Source organism: Limanda limanda, chromosome 11 (genome assembly GCF_963576545.1).
Source record: "Limanda limanda chromosome 11, fLimLim1.1, whole genome shotgun sequence".
Taxonomy (NCBI): Eukaryota; Metazoa; Chordata; class Actinopteri; order Pleuronectiformes; family Pleuronectidae; genus Limanda; species Limanda limanda.
Window position 1 is genome coordinate 15,465,414 of NC_083646.1, and position 25,416 is coordinate 15,490,829.

The window sequence follows — 25,416 nt, forward strand, 5'->3', positions numbered from 1 at the left end:
TTATCTTAGTGGGTTGAAGGGAAAACAGAACAATGAAGAAGTGTTAGAGGTTGTACTATGTTCAACAAGCCTGTTTGAAAATAACACTTGGGCCTGGGAACCTTTGAACTGTCTCCTAATGAACATTTGGTTTGCACAAGGGTTTTAGAAAAGTTTGAATATTGCAAAATATTTCAAATAACATTAGTATGTAAAAATATATCTCATTCCACAGGAATAAGGCAGTATTAGAGTCCATCAATGAAACCTTATGAGTAGCAATTCAAAGAGCAATCCTGGAGGATGTGAGGGTGTTGATTACATAGATCTCCACGGCTCTTGTTTGCCATTAATTCAGTTCTTTTCACTGCTGAAATCACAACAGAGCTCTCAAAATACACATCGATTCTTCTCCCACAATGAATAGGGGTCTTGTTTTATCCGTATAATGTTACAGCTATGAGTCCTTGTGCAGTGGACTCAGCACAGGCCCAGAAGATAAGATCTTTAGTAAGTATGTCAGTCCTCCAAGTGGTTCAGCAAGTTAAAGAGTCTGGAGCAGCTGTGGTTGGAGAGGATTCACTGCATTTTCATGGATCTTGTTTATGAAAACACTGAAGGCAGTTCACTCTCTCTTTTCTTCAGAAACGCATTGGAGCCGTGTCACCTGCAAAGAAAATGAAGACCAAAAACTGGTTATTTTCCTCCGCAGGCATGTTCCAGTTCAGCGCATATAGGTCCACCACATCCTGCAATGCGCAGTTATCAGATCTGCACAGTGTCACAAGCACCTCTCTGTGATGTTTACCTGATCTCCGGGTTGGGGTGATGTAGGAACTGAGACAGCAGCTCAGATGTTTGTTGGAAGCAGCGACTCAGTTCGTCCAGCTTCTGCTCCATGGAGAGGATGCGCTGCTCCAGCTCCCGATAGGAGTTGTTCCAGTTGGCGCTCAGGTCACACATGATCATCTGCATCTGTGGAAACCGGCCACACTTTAAGTATATGTTACAGGTTCACAGCAAAGCTCTTACTTACTGACTGAGTGACAGTGTTATTATTGTGCATGTTTGAGGCCAACTCAGTGAGTCAAGCTCGAAACCACCCGAGAATTGTTGACTCAGAAACTGTCACTCACAGCGGTGACTCCTTCAGCAACTTGAAGAAACCAGAAACAGCAAACTTGTTTTCTCCTTCCTCTATGTTAAGTGTGACTGTGGCTCTGCTGCATTTAGTAAGTTTCAAATTCAGGATTGAAGTTTATTTTATCACAAGAGCCATCGCTGTAAAAAGGGAGTAGAATGAGATTGTGTTTCTCATGAGCCGTGTGCACATACAAATGTTTAGAAAACTAAACAAGAAAGAAGCAGTTGGACAAATGAGATGAGTGCTTTCAATTGCATAAAATATATATGTACATAAAAGTAGTTACATGGTTCTAAAGAGGGTAGCTTATTATTAGACTGTGCTAGTTAAGAGAGAAGTAAGCCTTTAGTCCCATGGCTTCCGCAAACTCTGGCTGTTGTGCAGCACGTGGGGATCACTGCTTGACTGTATCTGATTGTGAAGTGAATCCTTGTCATCTCATTTGGCATCTGGCTTTACCAGTGAAACATGCATTATATACAGTGACAGTGTCGCTCACCTTAGGCAGGTCCACCATCTCACTCACGTAATCCCTCAGTTGTCTTTGTTTGAAGCGCAAATGACGGAATCTGCAGAGAAAAAGGTTTCGATTGATCTCAGTCATGAGGAACTATTTCTCACATATTCACATTTTCGAACAGTGGGGGAAGAGAAACTAACCTCACAGACAAGTTTTTAAGACCATTTAATTTGCGGAGGAATAAGACTTTATTAATCTGAAGGAAATTCTTCTGCCAGCTTGCTCCAAGATTACAGTATCAATAGAAGACAGTGAATAAAACAGGAGAGCATTAACTCAAGAAATGTAAGAGAAAACAAGAATAAAAGTATAGTGCATAATAAATAAATGAAAATATAAAGTGTATATAGTGTAATGCAGCACAACTGCCTAATGGAAATAATAATATAAATGAGAATAAAATAAGCAGGTTAAATGTGACGGTAAATAAATTAAAAATGGTCAGTAATAATTTATGATAACTGGAGTAAATAATATGGAATAATACACATTGTACGGAAGTTATATAATAAAAAAAACTGTAAGTGTGTTGTCAGGATAATGGCCCCACAATTCTGTACTTCCTGTCTCATGCAATTCATCTGTTCGTGGAGGAGGAGCTTTGGCTCATTGACAAAAAGACCTAACGTAAATTGGGAAGAAAATGGCTCCTCATTGTAACGTTGTCCATGTTGTTTTTCGTGGTGGGTGTCTCAGTGGATTGACATTAAGATGTGTTTTAGAAAGTAAGCAGTAACACATGAAATATTATGATTTCGCCAGCATGCTGAGGAATTTCGTGTTTATTCTGTTGATTCAAAGGGTTGAAACTTGCCCTGCCGACATAAAACAGGCAAACAAATCGAATGACTAATCCTAATTAGGCTTTAAAAAACAATGTCTCTGTGGCTAAGCATGTTGACATTAAGTTAATGACCCGTAAAATACACATCTAAGGCGTATAAACCACCAACCACTCATATCCCTCGCCCAGATAACAACACGCAGGGATCACTCAGCGATATGGTAACACCCACACTCTGATGGCTTCCAGAAGGCATCTCTGGTGTCTTCGGTGCTCACCGCGGTTTCCCTTCGTCAGGTTGGTGCGATGCAAGAGCCAGCATTCCCTCATAACGTTAGCAGCAGCGTGGCGGATCTGGTAAAGAGACAGAAAGTTCAAAATTGGCCGATCAAACAAGGAAGTCCCGGGAGGAGAAACAGGTAGATAAGACCATGAAGATAAAGTCAATCAGAGTGGCAGAGTAAACCAAGCTCTTATCTTGTGTTTTCCAACAGAATCTGGATTTTACATCTTACATTTTACTACAAGAAATAAAATCACGAGTCATCCAAGCATGCTGATTAATTCCAGACAGGGTTTCCTGTTCGGCTCTTTTCCTCTATGATGCTGATTACAGATAAAGCAGAAGTATGAAGGTTTTGTTTTCACAGAGAGGCTTATTTAGGAGAATTTGAAGAGCGGGTCATACAGAGTGGAAGTGAGATTCAATGCATTTGCAGGATTTCTAAAGTATCCCCCTTTTTTCTCTTTGATTCTATTCGTGTCTGTTTGTCTTCCTGCCCCGAATCACTGTAAGTGCCCCGTAATGATGTCACGCTGGCCCTGTTGTGGGGGTTATTAATAGAGGTTTGTCAGTGTCTGCATCCAGATGTCTTCCCTTGTTCCCATCAGTGTAAATCTGGACTGCACCAGATAGCTCAGAAGGACGCAACCACATGCACGAAAACACGCTCAGACCAAAACAACCACAAGCTGTGCGTAAAGATGCACCGAGTGACAGGATGCAGCCACTGGGAGAAAGGAAATGGTTGTATCCTCCAAAGCAGTGTACCTACTGTGGTCAGTGGCTGCTTTACAGTTTGGCAAGAACCTGTAGCATTGTATACAAAGCGCGCAGAGAAACTAAGGATGTAGGAATCAATCATTACGTTTTCACGTATATTCATCAAATACATCTCTGACTCTCTGGCAGTGTTTCATACCTTTTATTTATGGGACACTTGGATCCTGTCCAAGGCTACAAACAGAGTAACTCTTCTTCAGGCCGCTTCCGCCCGCACACACCTAAACTCAACCAGTTTCCTGCCCACAGCCGCACCGTCCTGAACTGACACGAGTTTCTTTCCTGACAGAGATAAGATTGTTTCCTCTGTTTGACGCCTTGAAAAGGCTTTTAAAGGGATTGGCACAGCTCATCTCCCTCCTCTTTTCCCACACTATCATGTCCTGTGGTGTCTCTTATTTAAAGAAAATGCAACATGGAAAGTAATGACGTGTCCATCCTGACAACTCCACGCACTTTGTCATCCGTTGTATTTGTCGCTCACTATTCATATTTATATCGGGAAGTGCGTTTGATGATGAGAGAAATCACACGTGTGTTGTAACCATAGACTGTATATAGGCTCTACATGTGATATTATTTAAATTGATATCTATATGTCCTTTTAAATCTACAGTTAATTATCTGACCTATATTGAGCTGTTGGTCTATAAATCTGTCAATAGTTGTTTGTAAATTCAGACCTCTATCAATAATCTCAGAAGTTTGCAAACTACACACAGAAAGGTTCTGGTCAGCTAGAAGGTTGGAACACAGCACATTCTTTCTGTGAGATGAAAATGCTAAGAAGCACCGCAACCCTGTGCTGCAACGTAACAGACCTTTCAAATAATTTTGCATTAACAGTTGCATTGCCACGCTTCTCTCATCAGTCAATGCAGATGTTCCACTGGGATTAATACATTTACACAAGTTTGAAGCCTCAAACTTTCATACATTAGTGAAACCCCACAGCTACCTAGACATTAAGAAAGATACATTCAAAAAATCTGATATGTTACAACATGCGTTGAAAGTTATTGAAGTCATGTGAAGTGTGTACATTCTTTCTAAAACTCGGGGGCTAAATATGCACAAAGTGTGAATTCCAAAGCAAAGCAGTCAGCACTCAAAAGTTATATGCTTGAAGAAAAGAAATTGCTAAACTGTTACATAGAATAATCCACAACATGGTGAGCGTGTATGTTTTTTTCTCATATTCCTGTGTTTCATCATGGTGTAGCTTCTCACCCTTTTCGAGATCTGGATGTCCAGCATGAAGAAGTGCACATGTTTCTCTCCTTTGTTCAGAACCAACTTCTTGGTGATGACTGCCACCAGCATGGCCGTGCAGGCTACACCCTAAAACCCAACACACACAAACAGAGCTGTTGGCATGGTTACTGATATATTTACCATCTGCGTCAAGAAATTCACAATAATTGTGAGGGAATAATTCTGTTACATGCTGATTTTAGTTCTGATTTTGTCTCATTCCTTGACAGTGGCTCTCGCCTCTTTTTTTCACCGTTCCCCTCAAGGGAGAGTAGTGCTGCTTATTCAGAAAACTGGATGTTGATCTCCATACCTCATATGGTTTCATCCAATAAATCAAAGTTATATTTATAAACTGAGTGCAATGGCGAAACACAGGCCTCTGTGGCACTGCTATGCGGGTTTTCTCTGAGAATAGCTGTGTGCTATTGCTGGACAGACTGATGGTGAATATTCAGATGGGCGGCAGAGCGAGTCACAGTCACATAGTCTCACATACAAACACATAAACGCAGACAAAACCCTCCAGTGAACCTGTTATCACCACAGATAATCATAACCAGTGTTTACCTGTTTTCCTGTTTTTCTGCTTGCATTAGAAAGTGAGAGAAAGGAGAGAGCAGCATCAAATGTGAGCATAAAAAAGCACAAACCAGAGTTTAGAAAGACATGCAGCATTTATCCTTAACACCAACAGCCACAAAACATCCATCATTACATAGCCTGTGAAAACCTGGGAGGTTCAAACTCTTTCCTTGGATCCATCTTCACATAGTGATGGGATGCAAACAGTGTTGTCAACCCCTGAACACAGCTGCACATTGAGTTACAGCAAAAGTTCAGAAGCCTTCAGCCGTATTACAGGTGCGAGCAGCACCCCAGTCACCGGCTAGAACTGCACCGATGGGAGTAGGAATTTTATTTATTTTTTCCAAACCATGGGCACAGGTTGGCACACCCTCCTGTTGTAGTTAGTGCCAAAGACAATAAACCACCTAAAAATGGATATGGTGGAAAGTTTTCCCTTACAAGAGCGGGAGCTTACAAAAACAAGGGAGAGCGAGCAAGAGAGAGAGAGAGAGAGAGAGAGAGAGAGAGAGAGAGAGAGAGAGAGAGAGAGAGAGAGAGAGAGAGAGAGAGAGAGAGAGAGAGAGAGAGAGAGAGAGAGAGAGAGAGAGAGAGAGAGAGAGAGAGAGAGAGAGAGAGAGAGAGAGAGTTTTCCACTTTGTCACAGAGGTGTCTCAACCAGATCCATGCCCATTACCCACAACTTTGGCAACAGCTCTTATCTTCTCATGTACTGCATTAAAAGGAGGTGTAGCAGCAAACTTAAGTTAAGACAACCGCTCCTGGATCTCAGTGACTTATTGTTTATTTAACTCAACTGTAACTCTTTGTGTTTTATCTCAAATATGATTCCCCCATCCCTTTGACCTCTTTATCGCTGCCCTAACCCTCCCACTCCCTTCTGGGTCTTAACTCTGCATTCCTTTACAGCACCATAAAAAATGCCATATTATTTTGCAGTGAATTTGAAGAGACTCTTTCTCTGCTTCCTCTCGGGGATATTTTCTTTTTTATATTCTATGATGAGATGTACAACTAATCTAAATTCAACCTCTAATGTATCTCCACAATGTATGATGAGGAGCGTATAAAAACAATGTCATCAAGCAGCAGACACACCACACCCAATGCAGATGTTTTGTGTGGACTGCACAGAGCCAACTCAACTCAGACAGCTTCCCTCCTTCTGTCTTTTGAGTGCCTGGTACAGCCAAGGTCCTGCAGAGGCACCATCCATTTATCTACAGCTGTGATCTAAATCAAACACTCCAAGGAATTAAATGTCTGTCAGCACCTCTATGGTGTGCAGCCGCGCAGAAAGTGTCCAACGCGTCCAACATAACGAGTGGAATAGAGCGTAAAAGGCCTGGATAGAAGACAAGAGGTGCAGGAGAGAAGTGAACCAGACTGGACCGACCCAGGAAATGGGAAATAGGAAAATGGGCAAAAAGTTGCTGCAGTGGAACAGAACAAAAATGGAAGGGAATGAAACAAACCAGATGAAATGATATGGACCAGCGCAGAACAGAATATAGCAGAGGAATATCCCACAGAACAGAGGGAAATAGGCGAGATGAAATCAGAACGAATACAGTACATTAGGGAGAAAGTGCATGAAATGAAATAGACTTAAATCGAACAGAATATAACCGAATCAAATGGAACACAATGGAGTGAAATGAGCCAAATCAAAACATGAGATATGAGCAGATTTGGTTATAAAGGGACAGAACAGAGGGAAATGGAATAGAATGAAAAATAAGGGAAAATTTGACCCGTACAAAGAGAACATAACTGAAGAATAAGAACAGCAATGGGACAACTTGTTTTATCAATGTGGTCTGGTCATGTACACAGATGGCTTAGTTAAGAACAAAGATAAGACGTCTTCATTCTTTGCGTTTACCTGGTCGAGTATTAAATGCCACTTCTGTTGAAACAAATACTGCTCACTGGCTAAATGACTGAGAAAAGCACAAAAACAGCCACGTGTGACTTCTCACTTTGATGCACTCAACAGCGTTTAGAAAAAATGTCTTAGTGCGTCTCCGAGCATGAACTCTTCAGTGTCTCAAATATGACATTTCCTCTATAAGCCAACCTATATTTACCATGACTCCAGTGAAGAGACACACCACCTTGCCACAGCTGGTGGTGGGCGCCACATCCCCATAGCCCACTGTGAGGAAGGTGATGGCGATGAGCCACAGAGACGTGTCTATGTGGCCTGTTACTGCCTGGGTCTGCCTGCAGGGAGGAGAAAGCATAGACTGAGACTGTCATAGCCAAATGACTAGAATGGCACTCGGCATACATCCAGCAGGGCCCAACAATTCAATTCAATCCAATTCAATTTCATTTGTTTGATTGAGAAACCCAAGAGTTCCCACAACGAGCAAACGCTGTGGCGACTGGGAAGAGAAAAAAACATCCTCATCAACTGGAAGAAAACCCTGGCAGGACCAGATTGAGTTTGGGTGGAAATCTGCCTCGACCAGTTGGAGTGAGTGGTGAAAAATGGGGAAGAGAGGAGAGGGGGGTGGAAAAGAGAGAGACCAGAAAACAGTTGTGTGACCTTTATAGACGTAATGATGTTATTAATGATAGCAGCACCAGTTTTATAATAATAATAATAATAATAATGATATTTTTTGGTGAGTAGTCCGCTTAAATCCAGTCATAATTGTTAATATTAGGATTCATGAATATTTCCCTGGGAGTAATATTCCTGATTCTGTTTCTTTCTTGGCCAAGTTTTTGTGGAAATCTTTTTGGTCGTCTTTGTGTCATCCTGCTGACAAACAAACCATAACCTCTTTGGTGGAGGTAGCCAATGAATCAGAATGGTTTGGGACTTGTTAAATGTCCCTGAAGCTATAACCTGTGAATATGCGTTAATCTCTCAATTAGTGTATTATCTCCACTCCACAGTTTGAAATAGAGTCAACATTATAAAGTACAATTGTAACATATGCTTGGCAGAAACCACACAAAGAGGTTATTCAGCAAATGAGTTTTCCCCTTTCTCCTGTCACAATCAAACAAGGGCTGGTGTGACAGATTTAATCAACTATCAATCAAAAGCTCTTTTATTGCTCCTGACAAATCAAACACTGGAGACTGAGACGTGACAAACTGGAGGCAAAACCTCCCATTATGGTTAAGAATGACCTCACACTGAACAATCAGCCAAGCAGACTGTAGAGCATCAGGCTGACGTTTAGTTGGCTCCCGCTGAAGGGAAACTTGTCGGTTTAACAAAATAGAATGTGATTATCAAATCGTCAAATCGTTGGAAACCCGTTTTGAGCAGGAAAGTCAAATTGACCATCAAAGTTTGTGTGTGAGAGAACAGACTACGAGATACCATTCAGATGTGATGAATAAAAAGGTTCTGGTTAATGGTTTGCAGGGCGGAGTTAATATAGGGCCCGACTCCTGACTCAGTCTTCCATTGAAGTGGAAATAAAAACATAGTTTGTTCAATTGTTTGTTGTTGGTTTTAATTATCTGATGGCACGGTAACGGGAGTGAAACGTCCTGATTTACAGCTGAGACTGACTTGTGATTGTTTGAGAGCATAAAACGATGGAACATCACTACCACAGCTTTATCCCATTTGTATCCAGGATATTTGAGCTTCATTTCTGGATAGTGGGAGGAAGTGGTGAGGTGTTAGTCATCTTTATATACAGTCTATGATATTACTCACAATCCTCCACCTCTGGAACTAGAGGGTGTGTCGCACCACAAACTCTATTTATAATTCTTAGTATTTAAATAAAATTCTTGCAAAATATCAAATATGAATGCAAGTCATTGAATTGGTCGCACACTGATGCAAATTCGGCATTAAGAATCATGTTTGAAGGGAACTACTTTGTTTGGAACTCAAAGATATATTGTGCAATGACTCTGTAAATAAAGAATCCTTGATTATGATGTTTTTTCTCAAAGCTGCTAGGTGCAGTTTTCAAGAACCAGAAAGGATCTGGTTGAAAAGGGCTGTGACTTAGAGCTCAACTGAGCTAAGAAAGATTTCAGGAAGTGATTCAGTGTACTGTACAGAAATGAGAGTGGTTTCAGACATTCAACTCTCCGCAAGAACGAGAGTAAGCATATTTCCTAAAATAAACAGTTCCTTTAAATACACAGTCTTTCTTACATGGGTTTGTGGTCAACTTGTGATTGTTAAAAAAATAGTGTCATTAGAGTTGTTTTGATTAAATTTTCTTAACTGCTTAGCATTGTGTAATTTCAAAAAAGTTTCCTATTTCCATGTATGTCCCTCATAATATAACAGTTCAATCTCTGAGTGTGGCATACGTCCTTTCTGTAGCAGCCTCTTATATATAAAGATAATACTTATTATAATGTTTAATATGCACATATTCCATTTGATTACTTACATGCCGCTCTCTTTCCCTACCTCTCACACAGCGTAAGCATCCAGGACGCAGTGAGCCAGAAGAAGAGGATGAAGACCAGCAGCGTGCGTGCCGGGTGCTTGTTCATCAGTACCTTGAGAACAAAGCGGAAGGTGAAGTTGATGTTGTTGAGCGAGCCGATGCTCCTGTAGGAGGCACTGAGCAGCACTTTGCTGTGCAGCAGGATGGCTCTGTGCACCAAGTACAAACGCAGGAACATCAGCACTGACAGCAGCAGCTCCATGTCCAGCAGGGCCCTGTTGTGATGGCTGGTATGACAGAGCGGAGCTGGGGCAGAGGAGTTGAAGTGGAGGCCCACCTTCCAGTATGTGCCTATGGGGTGGATGGAGCACACTAACAGCTCCACGGTGATCACCAGAACCCGGTGGCTGGTCAAGGCGATACGCCAGTCCACCTGGTTGTGGTCAGTGATGAACAGCTGAGAGATGGAGGAGGACATCAAAGAGAGAGAGAGAGAGAAGATGAGAGATAGAAACTAGTGAAAACATCAGATTGTTACCATTTTATATGTAATGTTTAGAAGTCATATACAAAAAGTGATGTGGAAAAAAATACAAAACTCAGGTAGCACGTTTAACACTGAAGTCATGAATGTAGTCACATGAAATTGATTTATTAGTAATATCATTAGATTTATTTATCATCTGATTTTGTTATTGTTTTCTTACATACTGTATACATAATTTATTATTAATATCACAGTGATGGGTTCATATAGGAGGTGATATCTCATGGTTAACCACCGGCTCACCTGTGTGTGACAGAGAGGAAGTGGGTCGCCACATTTTTCGTTGACACACTTTGTTGATAGCTTTGATTATTTTGCTTATAGTTTGTCCACATTAAAAATAAGATGAGCGTTGTTCATTATTATTGTGTTTTTAATTAGTAAAATCCTTTTTTGACGTTTTCTGGATCTCAGCGATTCTCTTTATTAGCCCCTCATACAAAGTCACTTTTGTGTGTATCCCCTGAACCTGCAATAATGTCATCGACAAGACGGTATTAAATGTTGAAATCAGTTAAAAATAGAGTCACCTAACAGCTACCTGAGGGGAAAACGTGCACAAGTTTGCATTCATACTTCATATGAGAATAATGAGGAGAGTGTATTCTCCATGGTGTTCACCCTCTTTTCCTTGCTCCACCAATTCCGACACGTTCTTGTTCTTGCACGATTTAGTTTGTCACCTCTGACACTGCATAATGGTTTGGTCTCCACCCTGAACCTGCCCTTCCTTATCTCCTATACTCTTGTATCTGACACATGACTTGCAGCCAAACAGGAAACACTGGGGGCAAACCCTGCAGCCCAACCACAATGATAAAAAAACATGAATCCTGTAGTGCGGTTCATTTATGCCAATTTTTTTGCACTCAAAATATGCAAACTATGAATACATATGATAGTAAAGAACAGTGTTTACTCAATTAAATCTTTGTGTATATAAATCAAATCACATAATGACAGAGAGCCACGTGGATTGGATAAATAATGCAGCGGCCAAATTGTGCATGCCTGTGTGAGCTGAGGTTTCTGTGTGTTTTTTGCACATAGCAAATAAAGCACAGACAATCAGTGTTTGATCAGAGTTCCTTCTGAAACTACTGCCACTCAAGTACATCTAACAAAGTGTCATCATAACCACGCTAATGAGGAGCGATTGTTATTGTTAGTAAGAGTGATGCACAAAATACAGCCATGAAGTGTAGACATGTGCACACAGGCTCTCTCTCTCTCACACACACACACACACACACACACACAAACACACACCCAGACACACACAGAGCATCCAGACTGATGGAAACAATGAGAGAAACTCACCCTGATGTCCTTATAATGAAAAGCTATGATGAGGATGATGAGACACCCGGTGGACAGGCTGATGGAACAGTTGATGATCAGGGCGATGTTTGTGCCCTGGGGGGAGGGGGGGGAGGGGTGGAAACAAAGGCATGAAAATGAAGATGTCCATTATCAAGGGTATTGTTGAAATAACGGTTGGATAGATAATCATAATATCCTAAACATTTACATGTGTTGGATTCATTTTAATTACAGTTCAAGTTTGATAAAAAATAATGGGTCAAAACAAACAGGGACATAAAAACATCCAGTCACTATAGACCAATGAATACAAGCATATTTAGTGTGTAGCTTTATTTCATTGATTCCATATTTTGGTCAAATATTGAAATGTAGTACTGAAACAAGCAGTGGTCGAAAAACAGAAAATTAACCATTAACAATTTTGATAATCGCGAAATTCTTTGTAGCTTATTAAGCAAAAACTCAAACATTCACAATTATCCGCTCATTTCACAGCTCATTTCATTTAGTTTTGTGGAAGGAACAATTGTCAGTTAATTGAAAAGAAAAAAAATCAGTTTTATCACAGTGTCAAACTTTGCTGAAAATGTTCAAAACGTAAGTTGCTTTAAATATTTATTAGAAATACAAATATTATAGCACCAAGCCCAACCTTTTAAAAGGTGCACAGAAGGCGTTAGCTTGAAGCTGTTTCCGTATCATGACAATGCGGAAAACAACAAATTCAAGACTATACTTGGACTTTAACAGTTGTTATTGCTAACTGTGGTTGATGCTGGACAGTGTAAACCAAGTCAACAAGGTAATAATGATTTAAGATTGAAATGGTACAATTAACCTAAGGTCTGGACTTTAAAAAACAGTACGCCGTGAACCCAGTAACCACTTCATCACTGATGAGCAAAGTCATTTTCAGTAAGAGAATGTATTTCTCTTGTGCTTCTGTCTTTTCAATACTAATACTACCAACTGATTCCTCTCTTATCTGTGAAGTGCTATAACCATCGTTTGTTTTAAAACAGGTTGTTTCAGAAATTTTCTTCGTGTAATTCGGGAACTTAATAATTTAATAATTGTGTTTTAACAGCATAACTGTAGGCTTAGCTAATCCTTGCATTTCCAAAGGGAGCTTCATTAGTATTTTACAGAACTCAGGCCTCATGAAAGTGGAACTGCTGATTCTGTAATGGACTCCAAAAAGGTACGTAAAAAACCTCACTCAATTACAGTAACAACAGCACTCAAGGTTTAAATACTTTCCGCTCCAGGGAACGGACAGCAGAAGACACCGATACACACACTGTGACGTTTTTTCCCCGTCACGTCAAAATGTTTTCAAGAAGTGTATTTAGAAAAAGAAATAAGCACAGGCTTCTGCCACACCACCTTGGCCTGAGCAGGTTGAAGAGCTACACCCTCTTTTCATGCATCTCAGCGCCACTGATGCAACGTCAATGGAAGCTTTTTAACGGGAAGTGAAGTTTAATGTGGTTTACAGTTAAAAAGATAATTACAAACTTTCAAACTTGAGGAAACTTGAGCATGTAGGTGGTATGGTGTGACGTCCATTGGCAAGGTACGTCGTTTTCCAGTTTCTCCTGTAGCATCCACATCGTGTCTGTATTTCATCCAGGGCTCATTAGAAGACCCCACAAAAGCTCAACGTTTCACCGCATTCCATAACACAGAGTTCAACAACATGTTTCTTGCCGAGTTTCTAAAACAATGTTTTTTGTACTGTTTTCCCCATTGGAAACAGTCACTTCAAACCCGCTGAACCTAATTTGGGTTATCACGCTGATTTCTCATGGTCTTGGATGTACAAAGCCACTGTAACCAGGACAGGCCACTTACAGCTCTGAATCTAATGTTAAGGTTTGTATGCTCCGATGTGAATAAAATACTTTCCAAAACAATAGTACATCTGACATGAGTTTTCTAATGTGGTGTGTTAGTCAGTGGGGTTTTATTAGCTTTCACGTAGATTTTTTCGCTATAGGTCACTCATGGAATCCTGTAAAAAAAATAAGGGCTTACAAATAAAATCCCCCAAGATTACTAAACTAGTGGGTCAGTCACAGGAAATTCGACACTACAGGGGGTAAAACAGTTGCAGGTTTCGTTAAAAAACAACCAACACCTGCATGAGGTGATGACCCTATGTTTAGATTTCATTAGAAAACTAGAACATGGCTCAATAGTCAGTTAAACTCAAATTTCACACACTAGATATCAGTTCTCTAATGTTAATCTCGCAATGTTACACAAAGTGAAAAATAATTCCTGGATCTGCCCCCTGATCTCGACCTGTACCAAAATTTTATGAGATCTTCCCTGACCAGTACCACACCCTGTCAGCAAGTTTTCATGGAAATCTGTTGAGTTACTTTTCTGTAATCTTGCTAACAAACAGAGACGAACCAGGGATCTTCATGTCAGTCAAACACTGCATCACATACTGTGAGGGATTTCTCCGTTGTACGTTCGCTGATGAGGGAAATCCACGCTGATGTTTTTTCTAGCGTCACATGACCAGTGTAAAGGACGGGTGGGGTTGATATGCTCCCTGAGAGGAACAGAAGGCCGCACATCACCAACCCTCCAAGACCACAAGTACGTAACATGGCACTTTACTTCACAATGTGGTACAAGGTATGTGAACCTCTTAGCACTGCTGGTTTTCTGACTGGCTATAGTGAGTTAGTTATTGGTGGACTGCAGTGTCTCATCAGTCCTCCATAAAACCAGGATTGAGATCCTCCGCCCTGGAGAAATACTACAGTGCTCTTTATTGGACAAGGACAGGGGTTTGTCACCACTAATCACCATGGCAGCACGTTTCAATAAATCCTGAATTCATCTTACACATGTGGGCTGGATCTGGACCAGTTAAGGAAGTCACAGCTTCATTCCAGCAGTGGAAACAGTCTTTGCGTTCGTTGTGGCCTCGTCCGTAGCTGGCTCATACTGTATTTAGCCGCTAAGTTGCAAATAGGCCAATCGTGGCTGATACACAGAATGTTGCCTCTGTGGCAAGCAGTGACATCTTGCCTGTATGAGGGTAACGGATACAGTGTCCTGTTTTGTGAGCTCATTTGCATGCATGTAGTAGAGCTACAGTTAAAGTCCATGTGTGGGTCCTTTGTAACCACATCACAGCAGTCAGTCTAAAGAAAATCACCTTTTATTTGACAGGGCATGGGTCGCATTACTCAAAACTGCTTCATATCAATGTCAACAACTTTATATTTCAGAAGGGCATTTGGCTGAACCGCTGACTGTTTCTTAACTTAAACAATTTGAAATCAGAATCAATCACAATCAATTTGGTTTATGTTTGCATGCAGGTAGTAGAGCTACAGTTATAGTCCATGTGTGGGTCCTGTGTGACCACATCACAGCAGTCAGTCTAAAAAAAGGCACCTGTCATTTTACACAAAATATGGGTCGCATCACTCAAAACCGCTTCATATTAATGTCAACAACTTTATATTCCAGAAGGAAATTGGGCTGAGCCACTGACTGCTCTTTAACTGAAACATTTTGAAATCAGAATCAATTTGGTTTATTTTTGCAATCGACAGTCAGGTTTAAAAAATGATTAGCCCACAATTATTCATCCGCATTGTCAGGTGGTTCGATTTAATTTCAAAACAACGCAACAAATAATGTAAAATCATAGCAGGAAAAAACAGCCATGAAGTATTTTATTTTGAAACTAAAGGATCTTACACCAACCTTTGGGACAACTATGTCGCTTCATCTGTCAAACCTAACCTGCACTTTTAAAGTCACATGTGTGGGAAGGAAAACAAAATGAGTTTGTCCACATGATCCACTTCACTTCCTGTATAAATACAAAGGACTATTCTGTTCAAATCATGGACACCATGCTCGGCACATGCTCGGCACACTGTTTCGGACCGTGAAGCCATTCCAGGAAAGTTGTCAAAGAGTTGCAGGAAAGAGGACATGAGGTTGCATGCAGGTCAAAGTGCACTCTCCTGGATCTTGCCCAGCCAAACTCAAGACACAGAGACTTCCAGACTGGCCATGCAAACACTCTCATTATACACTAAATGATGTGGAAAGATAGCCTGAAGTACCGTGAGCAATCTCGCTGCAGGGGAAGAGGTGAAATGTGGAAAAACGTTCCAGAAATAGCCCTGTTTTCGTGCATAACCATGAAAAGGTAAGCTGAAAATATAACTTTGCAGACTGGCGTTATAGTTCTGATAAAAAAATCCCGCACACTTAAAAGTGCTTCAAAAAATAAACAGCAGTAATAGCGTTTTGCACCTCAACTGCAAGGATGCTGTATTTTTGTTTGCTGTATTTCTGTGTGACCAAAGCTCCTGTCTCTTTGGGGAGATGTCACTGCTCACACCCACAACTTGAACATCACATGTTGTTTCCAGATGAATATTGACAACAGTAACATAACTGATGGTTAAATCAGGAGAGCAGCCTCTCCAAAATAATATGCTTTAACTGCGGCACGCACAGCACTTTTCCAGTGCATCAGCATTTCCATGGTATCGAAGCTCATGGCTGTTGTTAGGGAATGGACAGACAACACCTGTTCTTGGTTCGCATTTGTAAACTGGAATGGTAATGTCATCCTCGTGCCAGCACTGGTAATTTCCCGATCGTGTCTCTCCTGCTCCAACTCTCTCAACGCATCAGGCGTGTGTAGTTTTGAGGGCCAGGCCACATTTCCATAGGTTCCATGAGATTGCGAGCTAGAAATGTGGGGGGTTCTCTGACAGTGTAATCAATCACTGACTCTCACAGCATGGAAGTGGTCTGATGTTTTTTTGCGGCATGATGCATGAGAACTTTTTTCCACATGTGGAACTGGCGTGTGCTGTAGGAAGTGCAGAGGGAGTTAATAATTTGTTGATTGGGTGGCCTGGCATTGTTATCCACTGAGATCTGCATGTTAATGTCATGAGGCTGTGCTACCAAATAGTGGGTCTGGAAACGGGACTAACTAATCAGGAGGTCAGGGGGGTTCAAAGCCCAGGTGCAGGTTCTGGTGTGGAGCTGCCTGTGCTGTCTGCTAATCAGGAGAGCTGTTATGACAACCAATCCGGCCAAGTTGTGTGTTATTTCTGCAACAATTACTGGCAAATTAATTACTAAATATATCACAAGTACAGAGACAATGTGATTTAATATCAATCTGTTGATTTCTATGTGATTAGTTATGTCATAGTCTGAGTGAAAAACTCTATTTTGAGCTCCGAACTCCCACAAGCAGCAGAGCAGTTGTAAACAGACTCTCCATCAACAAAGCTGCGTCAAAACAAGAGGATTTTGTAGATGATTTCATAATTATATGATGAGGTAATAAAGGGAACACAGAGCAAAGTGAATGTAATGCTGATATAAGATTATCACAGATGTGCTGCATGTGTGAATGCTCCAACTTTGCAGATGTAAACCCTTTGCAACATGTGTCATCAACTCATTAAAGCTCAACATTTTAGTTTGACTTGTAAACTTGATCAAACAGCTTTTAGATCATCATCATTCTGATAAGCCTGGTTTCATCGCCAGCATGAGCGTGTGTCCCTGTTGTCTTACCGGTTTATAAACGTAGGGACATATCTCCGCGTGGATGATCATGAGCAGGATCCCGAGCATCGCGGTGCCCAGCGCCAGCGCGCACAGCCGCTTCTTGTCCTCCAGTAACACCTTCCTGTCCCGCAGTCTGCACAGGTCGTCCCCCTCCATGGGGGGCTTCTTCCCGGACAGCGGCACGGACACCTCCGCCGAGTCCCCGCCGACGTTCCGACTCATCAAGCCATCGCAGTTCACACAGTCCACCACCTTGGAGTCGCCCACCAGGCTGCGGGTCGTCATCTCCATCTCCAGAGCGCACACGGTCCCCCTGTCCCCGCCGGGCCCCTCCGCTGCTCCGGGCTCTGTCTGCGCTTTGCTTCGCTCCCAGGTTGGAGAAGGCATAGCCCGACGGGCGCGCTGTGTACCAGGCTCTTCTCTCTGTCGTTGCTCATGGAAGTGTCCGGTTCACCTTCAACACTTCGCCTCTAACACACCAGCACCTTGAGCACTCCTACCAGCCTGCGCGCCGTCTTTACGCACACTGACACTGCAGCGGACTGTGCGCCCTTGTTGCCATGGGTTGTAATTTTAGGAGTGTGCGTCAGTCTGCCGCAAATCTTCGTGTGTGTATGTGTTTGTGTTTGTGTGTGTGTGTGTGTGTGTGTGTGTGTGTGTGTGTGTGTGTGTGTGTGTGTGTGTGTGTGTGTGTGTGTGTGTGTGTGTGTGTGTGTGTGTGTGTGTGTGTGTGTGTGTGTGTGTGTGTGTGTGTGTGTTCCTGAGGAATCACGACGCATTAAATCTCACGAACATGGCAGGTCCACTGTTTTAATAGAAGAGACGAGATGTTCTTTTATATTTTATTCTTTATTTGATTTGGATCAGTTTCATCAGATAACCTTTTATTCGATGGGAAAAAAATATTTTAGACAAAATGTTAAAAGAGAAATGTGTTTTGTGTTTCACTTGTCATGGATCAAGTCACGAATCCTTGTTTCTCTTCTCTGGCAATTCAAAAATAAAATATTATGTCCCACAATAGACTTATTATATACTTATTTTTGGTAGCACGCTTCAACAACGTTGAGCACCAATAATTGCTCAGCACGAGTTCCACGACAGCTGCAGAGTGACATCTCGTGGTTGAGTAACTTGCTGGGTCCATTCAAACCATTCCTCATGGTACATCAGGATTGGCCATTGCTCGCACAGCTTCCATTCCTTAGTCAAGCATCTTAAAAAATACATTTTACGAGTATTTTACTAAGGTGCTTTATAGCGTCTTTAAATATTATTTTTAATTTTACAAGTTGATTTGTTATACATGTATGTATATGTATTTCATTATACAAACTGAGTTGCCATGGTGCCCTTTCATTTCCGACAAACGGATTCAAAAGGTTATATCCACCAAAGGCTAAACAAAAAGTGGAGCACAAACCCTCACCCTCTTTACTGGGCCTGTTTAAGGAGGAACAGCGTCATGACCTTGGGTGTAGTGACGCACCCAACACTTGTTAGTCCTTCCTGCTGCAGCATCCTGCTGACGGCCATGTCCTCAAGGCTCTGACTGACAGCACGAGCTGAAGTACAGTTAATATAGTGTTTCTTATCGGGTCAAAAATATACTTATGTCCTTTAATCAGACATCACTAAAATACAGCACCAAACTCTGCTCTGAAAGGTTCAACGGGTATAAAGCAAGAGAACAAACTCACAATCACAGATAGAAGTTGATTTATTCCACTTCAGTATAAAAAAGTAAATGGCTGATGCACAATTTAAAAGCAAAACAACCCTTTAAGCAAGCAGGTGAGCGTCAAAGTTGCATGCAGCATACACATACAATAATTAAAATAATCTCAGTACATAGGAAACAGTGAGCGTAAATGGAGAGGATAAGGATATTTAGCGGTAGCAGATTTCATAGAGATAGTTATTTACAATAAAATCTTTTAAAAAAAAGCTTGAGGCAAACACATAACGAACAAAAATGCATTTTTGATTGAAAGCAGGAAGTTGGAGCCATTTAAAACCAATGTTTTGTTAAGTTAGATTTGGAGTATCCATCATAGCTGCTGTTAATATAAACTATACCATTTCATGTATAAGCCTTGAGTTGAGTGCCATCTACTGGTGGCCAAATAAATTACAAGTGATATTAGAAAGTGTGCATCAGTCTATCTCCGTATGCAAGTACTGTATTATTTACAAGCAGTTAGAAAGAATTCTTCATATATAGATATTTCTTATCGAGCTACAATAGATCAAAACCCTGAATCACATTTTACATTGATTGACTGTGAAGTACACACAGTGGAGCACACATGGAGAGAGAAGTGACAGACTGTGATAACAGCTGGAAGACAATCATTTGGCATCGAGTATATTGCTGAGAGTCCCTGAGTTAGTCTAAGCACCCAGTGACTGAAGTCATTCTTAATGTGTACAGTATGTAAAAAAAATTGCTTTGAAGAGCTGACAGATTCATAAAGAAAAATAAAGTTTTCATTCAAGTGGCATCTCTGTGCTGAGAACAAGCAATCAATCACCAGCATTAAAAAAGACAGAAACAACTACACAGTGGAAAATGTTCTTTTTGGCCCAAGTTCAGACCTGATAGGACGCGGCTCAGTCGAAGGAGCTTATAACTCTCCATCCGCCTTCAGCCCTCGGCTGCTGGTTGGTTCTAACCCATCACAGCTCCCCACGGCTGCAGAGTGGCCTGAGGCAGAATGAACTGCGGCGGCGGCTGCGGCAAGATGTAGTAGCCAAATACCTGCTGTGGAGGAGGAGGCGGAGCAGGAGGCATACACACCGTGGTGAGGAACATCGGAGTCGCCTTCTTGTACTGAGGCCACACGGGTGCAGGGTGGTAGAAGTACTGGAGGCTTGCAGGAAGCTGAACAGAGAGGAGGGTTGGAGGGAGTATGAGAGATTAGCAGGGATGGTGGAGACTTTACCGTACGGGTGTTGTAAGTTCCTTTCTAGAACATACAGAACTGAAACTTGATCACATGGGCATAACTTGAGAGCAGCAGCAGATCGTGTTCAAAGGAAGCAGCTTATGGTTTGTGTACGAAATAGATATGAAGTCTGTACTTTTAAAGAATTTGTGGGTGTGGATGAAAACATGTTTCCAAAAACAACACACAGCTGTTCTGTGACTGCAGCCAAGAATCTTCAGTTTGTCAACACATACCTGTACACGTTGTTCTCTCCTATTATAAAAGTAGGTATGTTTTGAAGCCTCAGCTTGTTTGTTGAAATACATTACACTTTGTATTCCACAGATATATTTGCACATGTCTATATTGTATTGTATATTTTTATGGCGTATAATATTTATTTTTCCAGCTTATTCATTTCAAATATTGTTTCTCTTCTTATTTTATTATAACCATGTTTCACTTCTCTGTCCAGCGTGCAGCACTAGCCAATTTGTGCCTACTGAAGACTGGTTCAAATATTTAGTTTTTTATATTTAAAAATAGGGTTCCATAATTTCCTAAACTGTTGTATTTGGCATATTACTGAAACAAGAGCAATTGCTGCATTTATTTTCTATTAATTTTGTATCTATCTTCAATTGCGGATGAATCAGCTTCGTCCTTTAAATCGGAGACACTGGGTCCTTACCATATTTCTGACGTATTTGACTTTATTTGGTCCTTCTCCACGTCGTTTCCGAATCCTGGGCACCATGGCCACCGTGTAGGCATCACATTTAGGCGCCTCCTTCTTAACATCCTCCTTCTTGACGACCTCCTTCTTTCCCCCTTCTTTCTCTCGCTCGCCCTGCGTCTCGCCCTCCTTTGCCTCTTCCTCCGTGTCACTCGACGCAGTGGAGCCACAGTCTGATGAGGTAGCTGAGTGGTAATCTGACGTTTCCAGGTTTATTGAATCCACGGACGACTCATCCTGTTCTCCCTTCACGCCTCCTTCCTCTGCCTCCTCTTTTTCTTTGAAACTGGCAATCGTGAAGGGCCTGCTGTTCTCTCCAGATCTATAAAGAGGGAGTGGATTATTTCAAGTCGTTTTTTGTATCTAACCGTCACCCGTATTCCCACTCTTTACTCCCCACTTGGATCTATTCATCATTTCACAGAATGAATCATGACAGCGCATTTCTTGGCGAGACTGGGAAATGCCTCGTTGTCATTGAAGCCTGTCAGTATGTCTCACCCGCTGACTCACCTTGCACACACTTCTAGTGGGTCGATCCAGACTGTGACCTCAGGCAGCACGCACAGCTCACTGGGTGTGAGCTCACTCTCCTCACACGCCTGCAGAACCACTTCATCACACAGTACTCCATTATTTATCCGAATGCATCTGTGGAGGATAAAATGGTTAAAAATTCAGTATTTCCATATGTGGATCTCTCCCTCTGTGGTGCGTGGATCTCAGCTGATAAACTGAGAATAGGATTTTGTTGAGTTTGGTGCAGGTACCTGTAAGCCTGGCCTTTGCTGGGGGAGTCAGGGTACCAGTGATTTTCGTATTTGTCACATAAAAGCTTCTGCAGCTTCTCAGCAAACAACTCTGCTTTGGCCTCGTCGAGCTTGCCACGCTCCACCACCAGGCGTTTGAGGAAGTTCACTCCGGCCTTCACCTCTCTTTTCATGATGTCTGCAGAAACTGAAGATGAGAAAAAAAAAGAATGAGTTAAGCTGCCCAAAAAAAACCTCTTTGTGTTTCTCTCTATGACCAAGAGTGTGTTGCTCTGTCATCACTTGCCACAATCACTATGTTTGTTTCAAACCAAAGCACAGAGAAGGAGGGAGATCAGAGTTTTTTTGGTAACAGACTGTGACTACCCTTCGACGAGATGTGGGGGGGGAGCGGGAACATCAGCTGCAGCGATAACGGCACTTCCCTGTGCAGCTGCCCCTCATCCTGCTATGTCTTTTAAAAAACACCTCCAGTTGAACTCAGAGTCCGTAAAGGCTGAAATTTGTATACAGGCAAACAAGATGCAAACTACCAGTGTGCATTTCGACATGCACAAATTTTGACATATCCAAATGAACTCATAGTGCTGTTTATCTACTGATAGCGTGTCTGTTTGGGTTGGTTGCCAATGTCAGCCTGACCAGGAGGGAAGAGCAAGTTCAACAGAGGCCAAGGAAATTCAAACTTGCTGATGTCCCTGACGACTTAATCATGCCTTGAACATCGAGGTGCAAACACTCATTTGTTATTGTGGCTTGTAACAGGCCGCCATTTAATTTGAAGTGTGCAATGTGTTGTGAGAGACAATTACTATTGTGCCCTGGGGCACGCAGCCACAGCCTTCACCTTAAAAGTAGCATGACAAGTTCGAGTAGAAGTGACATAAAATCCTTACATAAGTGTTTTGAAATGACACAAACTAAGCATCAGCGGCGCCTTATGTCTAGAGTTTCGAGCAGCAGCTGAGATATTCCACTCAGTTATTTGCCTGTGGGGTAAACAGCGTCAAATAGCATGTATTCTTCACATTGTTTTTGCCTACTCTGTGATGCAATAAGTTTTGCTTTTCATCACCCGGCAGCAAAAAATGTCCATTCCACCAGCACCTGTCAGCAGTAAGTGTCTTAAATCTTACAACACACAGAATTTCACATAGTCTAACCAACCTACATGTTGTTTATATAAGTTTGGAATTTCTGCTGCCACATTGATGAATGTTAAAGCAGCCTTGTACTCGAATTCCTGCTCATGTTGCCTTCAAGAGGTCACAGAATTTCAAAAGCGATAAGGTGTTTTAGCTGACCCAGCCATTTCGTGGATATCTAGAAGCATTTTTGGGCTTGGAGCCTTGGAGCGATAAATGCTGACTACAAAGCCTTTTGGCTCTATTGTTTTTCAATATTCAGAGTTTATATTATTCAGAATCAGTGTGAAATAATTTATCCTCGTGTTATGTTTGTCAACATCACCAAGTTTGCCACTAATGATGATTTTTATGACGAATCCTGCAATCATCTTGTTCTTTATAAATCTTTTTATTGGCTCTTGGCAGCAATAGAAAACAGTTTTAATCATTTTGAAACCCCAGGTTGTCAAATATCATGTTTCGTCCATGAAACAGCAAAAAAAGAAGAACAAAAGAGGACAAATCCAACCAGCAAATAATCACAAGTGAGAAGCCGTTACCATTTTTATTTGGATAGTATACTGTTACCGATTAAATTAATTTCAGACAGATCATCAACACATGGACTCATCCTTTCAGCTCTCAACTAAAAGATAAACTCTTCTTCCGTGGGTTGATAAATGTCTCAAATCTTGGACTAAATAAACATTTTAAAACCTGTTGGCTTATCAGAAATTTAAATTTTTTCAAGAGATGAAACTTAATGTCTTTTATTGTACCCAAGAAAGTTGGTGTTTCAAGATCCAAAGCAGGGCTGAACGATGTGACCAAAATTAATATGAGGAATTAAGTCGATATCAATAATCATTACTGCTGTTGTTGTTGTTTTAACCACTTCTTTATGAAGAGAGAATAACAAACACCTAATAAACAGCAAAACATTAAAAAAATCTGAGGTTTATCTATCGGTTTTGTTTTCAGGAGTTTTGTAACAAATGTGACAGCATGTGACACATCAGGTACATTGTAAACACTGATTCAGTGCCACATTGAGTCATGTCCTAAGGGATTGCATCAGGTCACAATAATGACAAATATTTGTACATAGCAGAGGAAGTAAAAACACAATCACGGCCCTGACGGTGTGTGTTTGCTCTGATTACTGACTGGTGTCACGTCTTTGATATAATCAGACGTCCTGAGAGAAGATGAACAGCTCGGCTACCTCAATAACTGTCTGTTTACTGAGCAGTGACCTACTGCCATTACCACACTCTGTCTGATTGTACCATTTACATTTGACTTGACCCATATTCAGACTCAGATGTGGCTCAACTGACTACTCTTCAGCTTTACTCCAATATACACACTGAGCACAGGCTGGATCACATATATAAAGCTAATAGATAACCTCAATGAATGTTGTGCACATGCAAAATACTTTAACTTCATATGAGTATTTTTTTAAGCCGGAACAGACATGTCACATCCTGGTCAGTGGTTTGCAAATGAAACACACAGTGATCCTTTGTCTTGGTTTCGTAAATATTCACCTCAGGTGACAAGGAAACTTGTTTTCCTGGCTGCGTGAAACAAAGGACACACAACAGTCCCACCTGAGGAGGACACGTGTATGTGTGCGTGTTGTGGACATAGTACATCAAAACAGAGAGAAACAGCATGAAGATAATTCATTCATCAGGTTTTTGTCAGTGTGTTTCTAGTGTGAAGAAGGAAACTGAAAGGCTATACACTGGAAATAACACAAATGGGTTTAGTGACAGTGCGGAAACCCCCCAGTGGAGATGTAGAAAATTTGAAGAAACGCACCTACAGGAAACTCATTTTAGCTGAATAAGATGATTTGAAACTAATGTTACTTGTACGCTTAACGCACATCTTTAGAAAGAGAGAGTGTGTAAGTACCAATAACAGATACCTGAATGAAACAGTACAGAGAAAAAATAAACACTAAAATGACTGTGGGAATGTGAATACAGGTAAATAACTGAATAAAGCCACAACATTACAACAACGCGACAGCAATAGAGTACAAATACACGTACAATAATACAAACGACACAGGACAAGTTTAAGAAAGAATAAGAACAACACACAGCACACGTTTAAGAAAGAATACAAAACAACACGGTACAAGTTTGAGAAAGAAAGAATAAAAACAACACAGTACAAATTTGAGAAAGAAAGAATACAAAACAACACAGTACACGTTTGAGAAAGAATAAATATAACACGTACTCACGGATAGAAATGAGGAATATCAGTTGCGTGGATGTCGAGCAGTCAGTGAACGTGTCCTCTCCTGTGTCTGTCTCTCTCTCTCTCCCTCTTTCTCACTCACTCGCTCTCTCCGTGTGTGTGTGAGTGTGTGTGTGTGTGTGTGTGTGTGTGTGTGTGTGTGTGTGTGTGTTGCACTCAACGCTCTCAGCACATGTTGCTTCCTTGTTCTCTCCTCAGCTCAACGCTCCTGCTGCAACACACGCGTAACTTTACCGTCAGTGTGACTCACTTCCTGTTCTCAGGACGGTGACTGTCCCTTACCCCGCCCACCCCGCCGGACCAAATATGGCGAACAGTGCAGACCAGGTAGCAGATGTATGTGTGTGTGTGCGCGTGGGTGTGTGCGTGTAGGTGCGGTTTCACTTATGTGATGACA

General features: G+C 41.4%; 2 protein-coding genes across 3 annotated transcripts; both read right to left on the reverse strand.

Annotated features, from left to right (window-relative positions):
- Positions 1-495: 495 nt before the first annotated feature.
- On the reverse strand, positions 496-17,240 carry kcnn4 (potassium intermediate/small conductance calcium-activated channel, subfamily N, member 4). Its single transcript, XM_061081926.1, has 9 exons — positions 17,183-17,240; positions 11,588-11,683; positions 9,741-10,177; positions 7,423-7,558; positions 4,721-4,831; positions 2,706-2,781; positions 1,623-1,692; positions 788-954; positions 496-646 (listed from the first exon to the last, which is right to left on the reverse strand). The coding sequence occupies exons 1-7, from the start codon at positions 17,222-17,224 to the stop codon at positions 1,658-1,660; spliced, it is 933 nt and encodes a 310-aa protein (XP_060937909.1). The 5' UTR covers positions 17,225-17,240; the 3' UTR covers positions 496-646; positions 788-954; positions 1,623-1,657.
- Positions 17,241-18,878: 1,638 nt separating this feature from the next.
- si:dkey-79d12.5 (maternal B9.15 protein) lies at positions 18,879-25,160 on the reverse strand. 2 transcript variants are annotated; one of them, XM_061081173.1, is made up of 5 exons: positions 25,003-25,160; positions 21,613-21,799; positions 21,356-21,493; positions 20,798-21,164; positions 18,879-20,060 (listed from the first exon to the last, which is right to left on the reverse strand). In XM_061081173.1, exons 2-5 carry the CDS (start codon positions 21,783-21,785, stop codon positions 19,848-19,850), a joined length of 891 nt encoding a protein of 296 aa, XP_060937156.1. In that variant the 5' UTR covers positions 21,786-21,799; positions 25,003-25,160; the 3' UTR covers positions 18,879-19,847. The 2 variants fall into 2 exon arrangements, with proteins under 2 accessions (XP_060937156.1, XP_060937157.1); XM_061081174.1 differs by having other exon boundaries at positions 24,999-25,160.
- Positions 25,161-25,416: the final 256 nt, after the last annotated feature.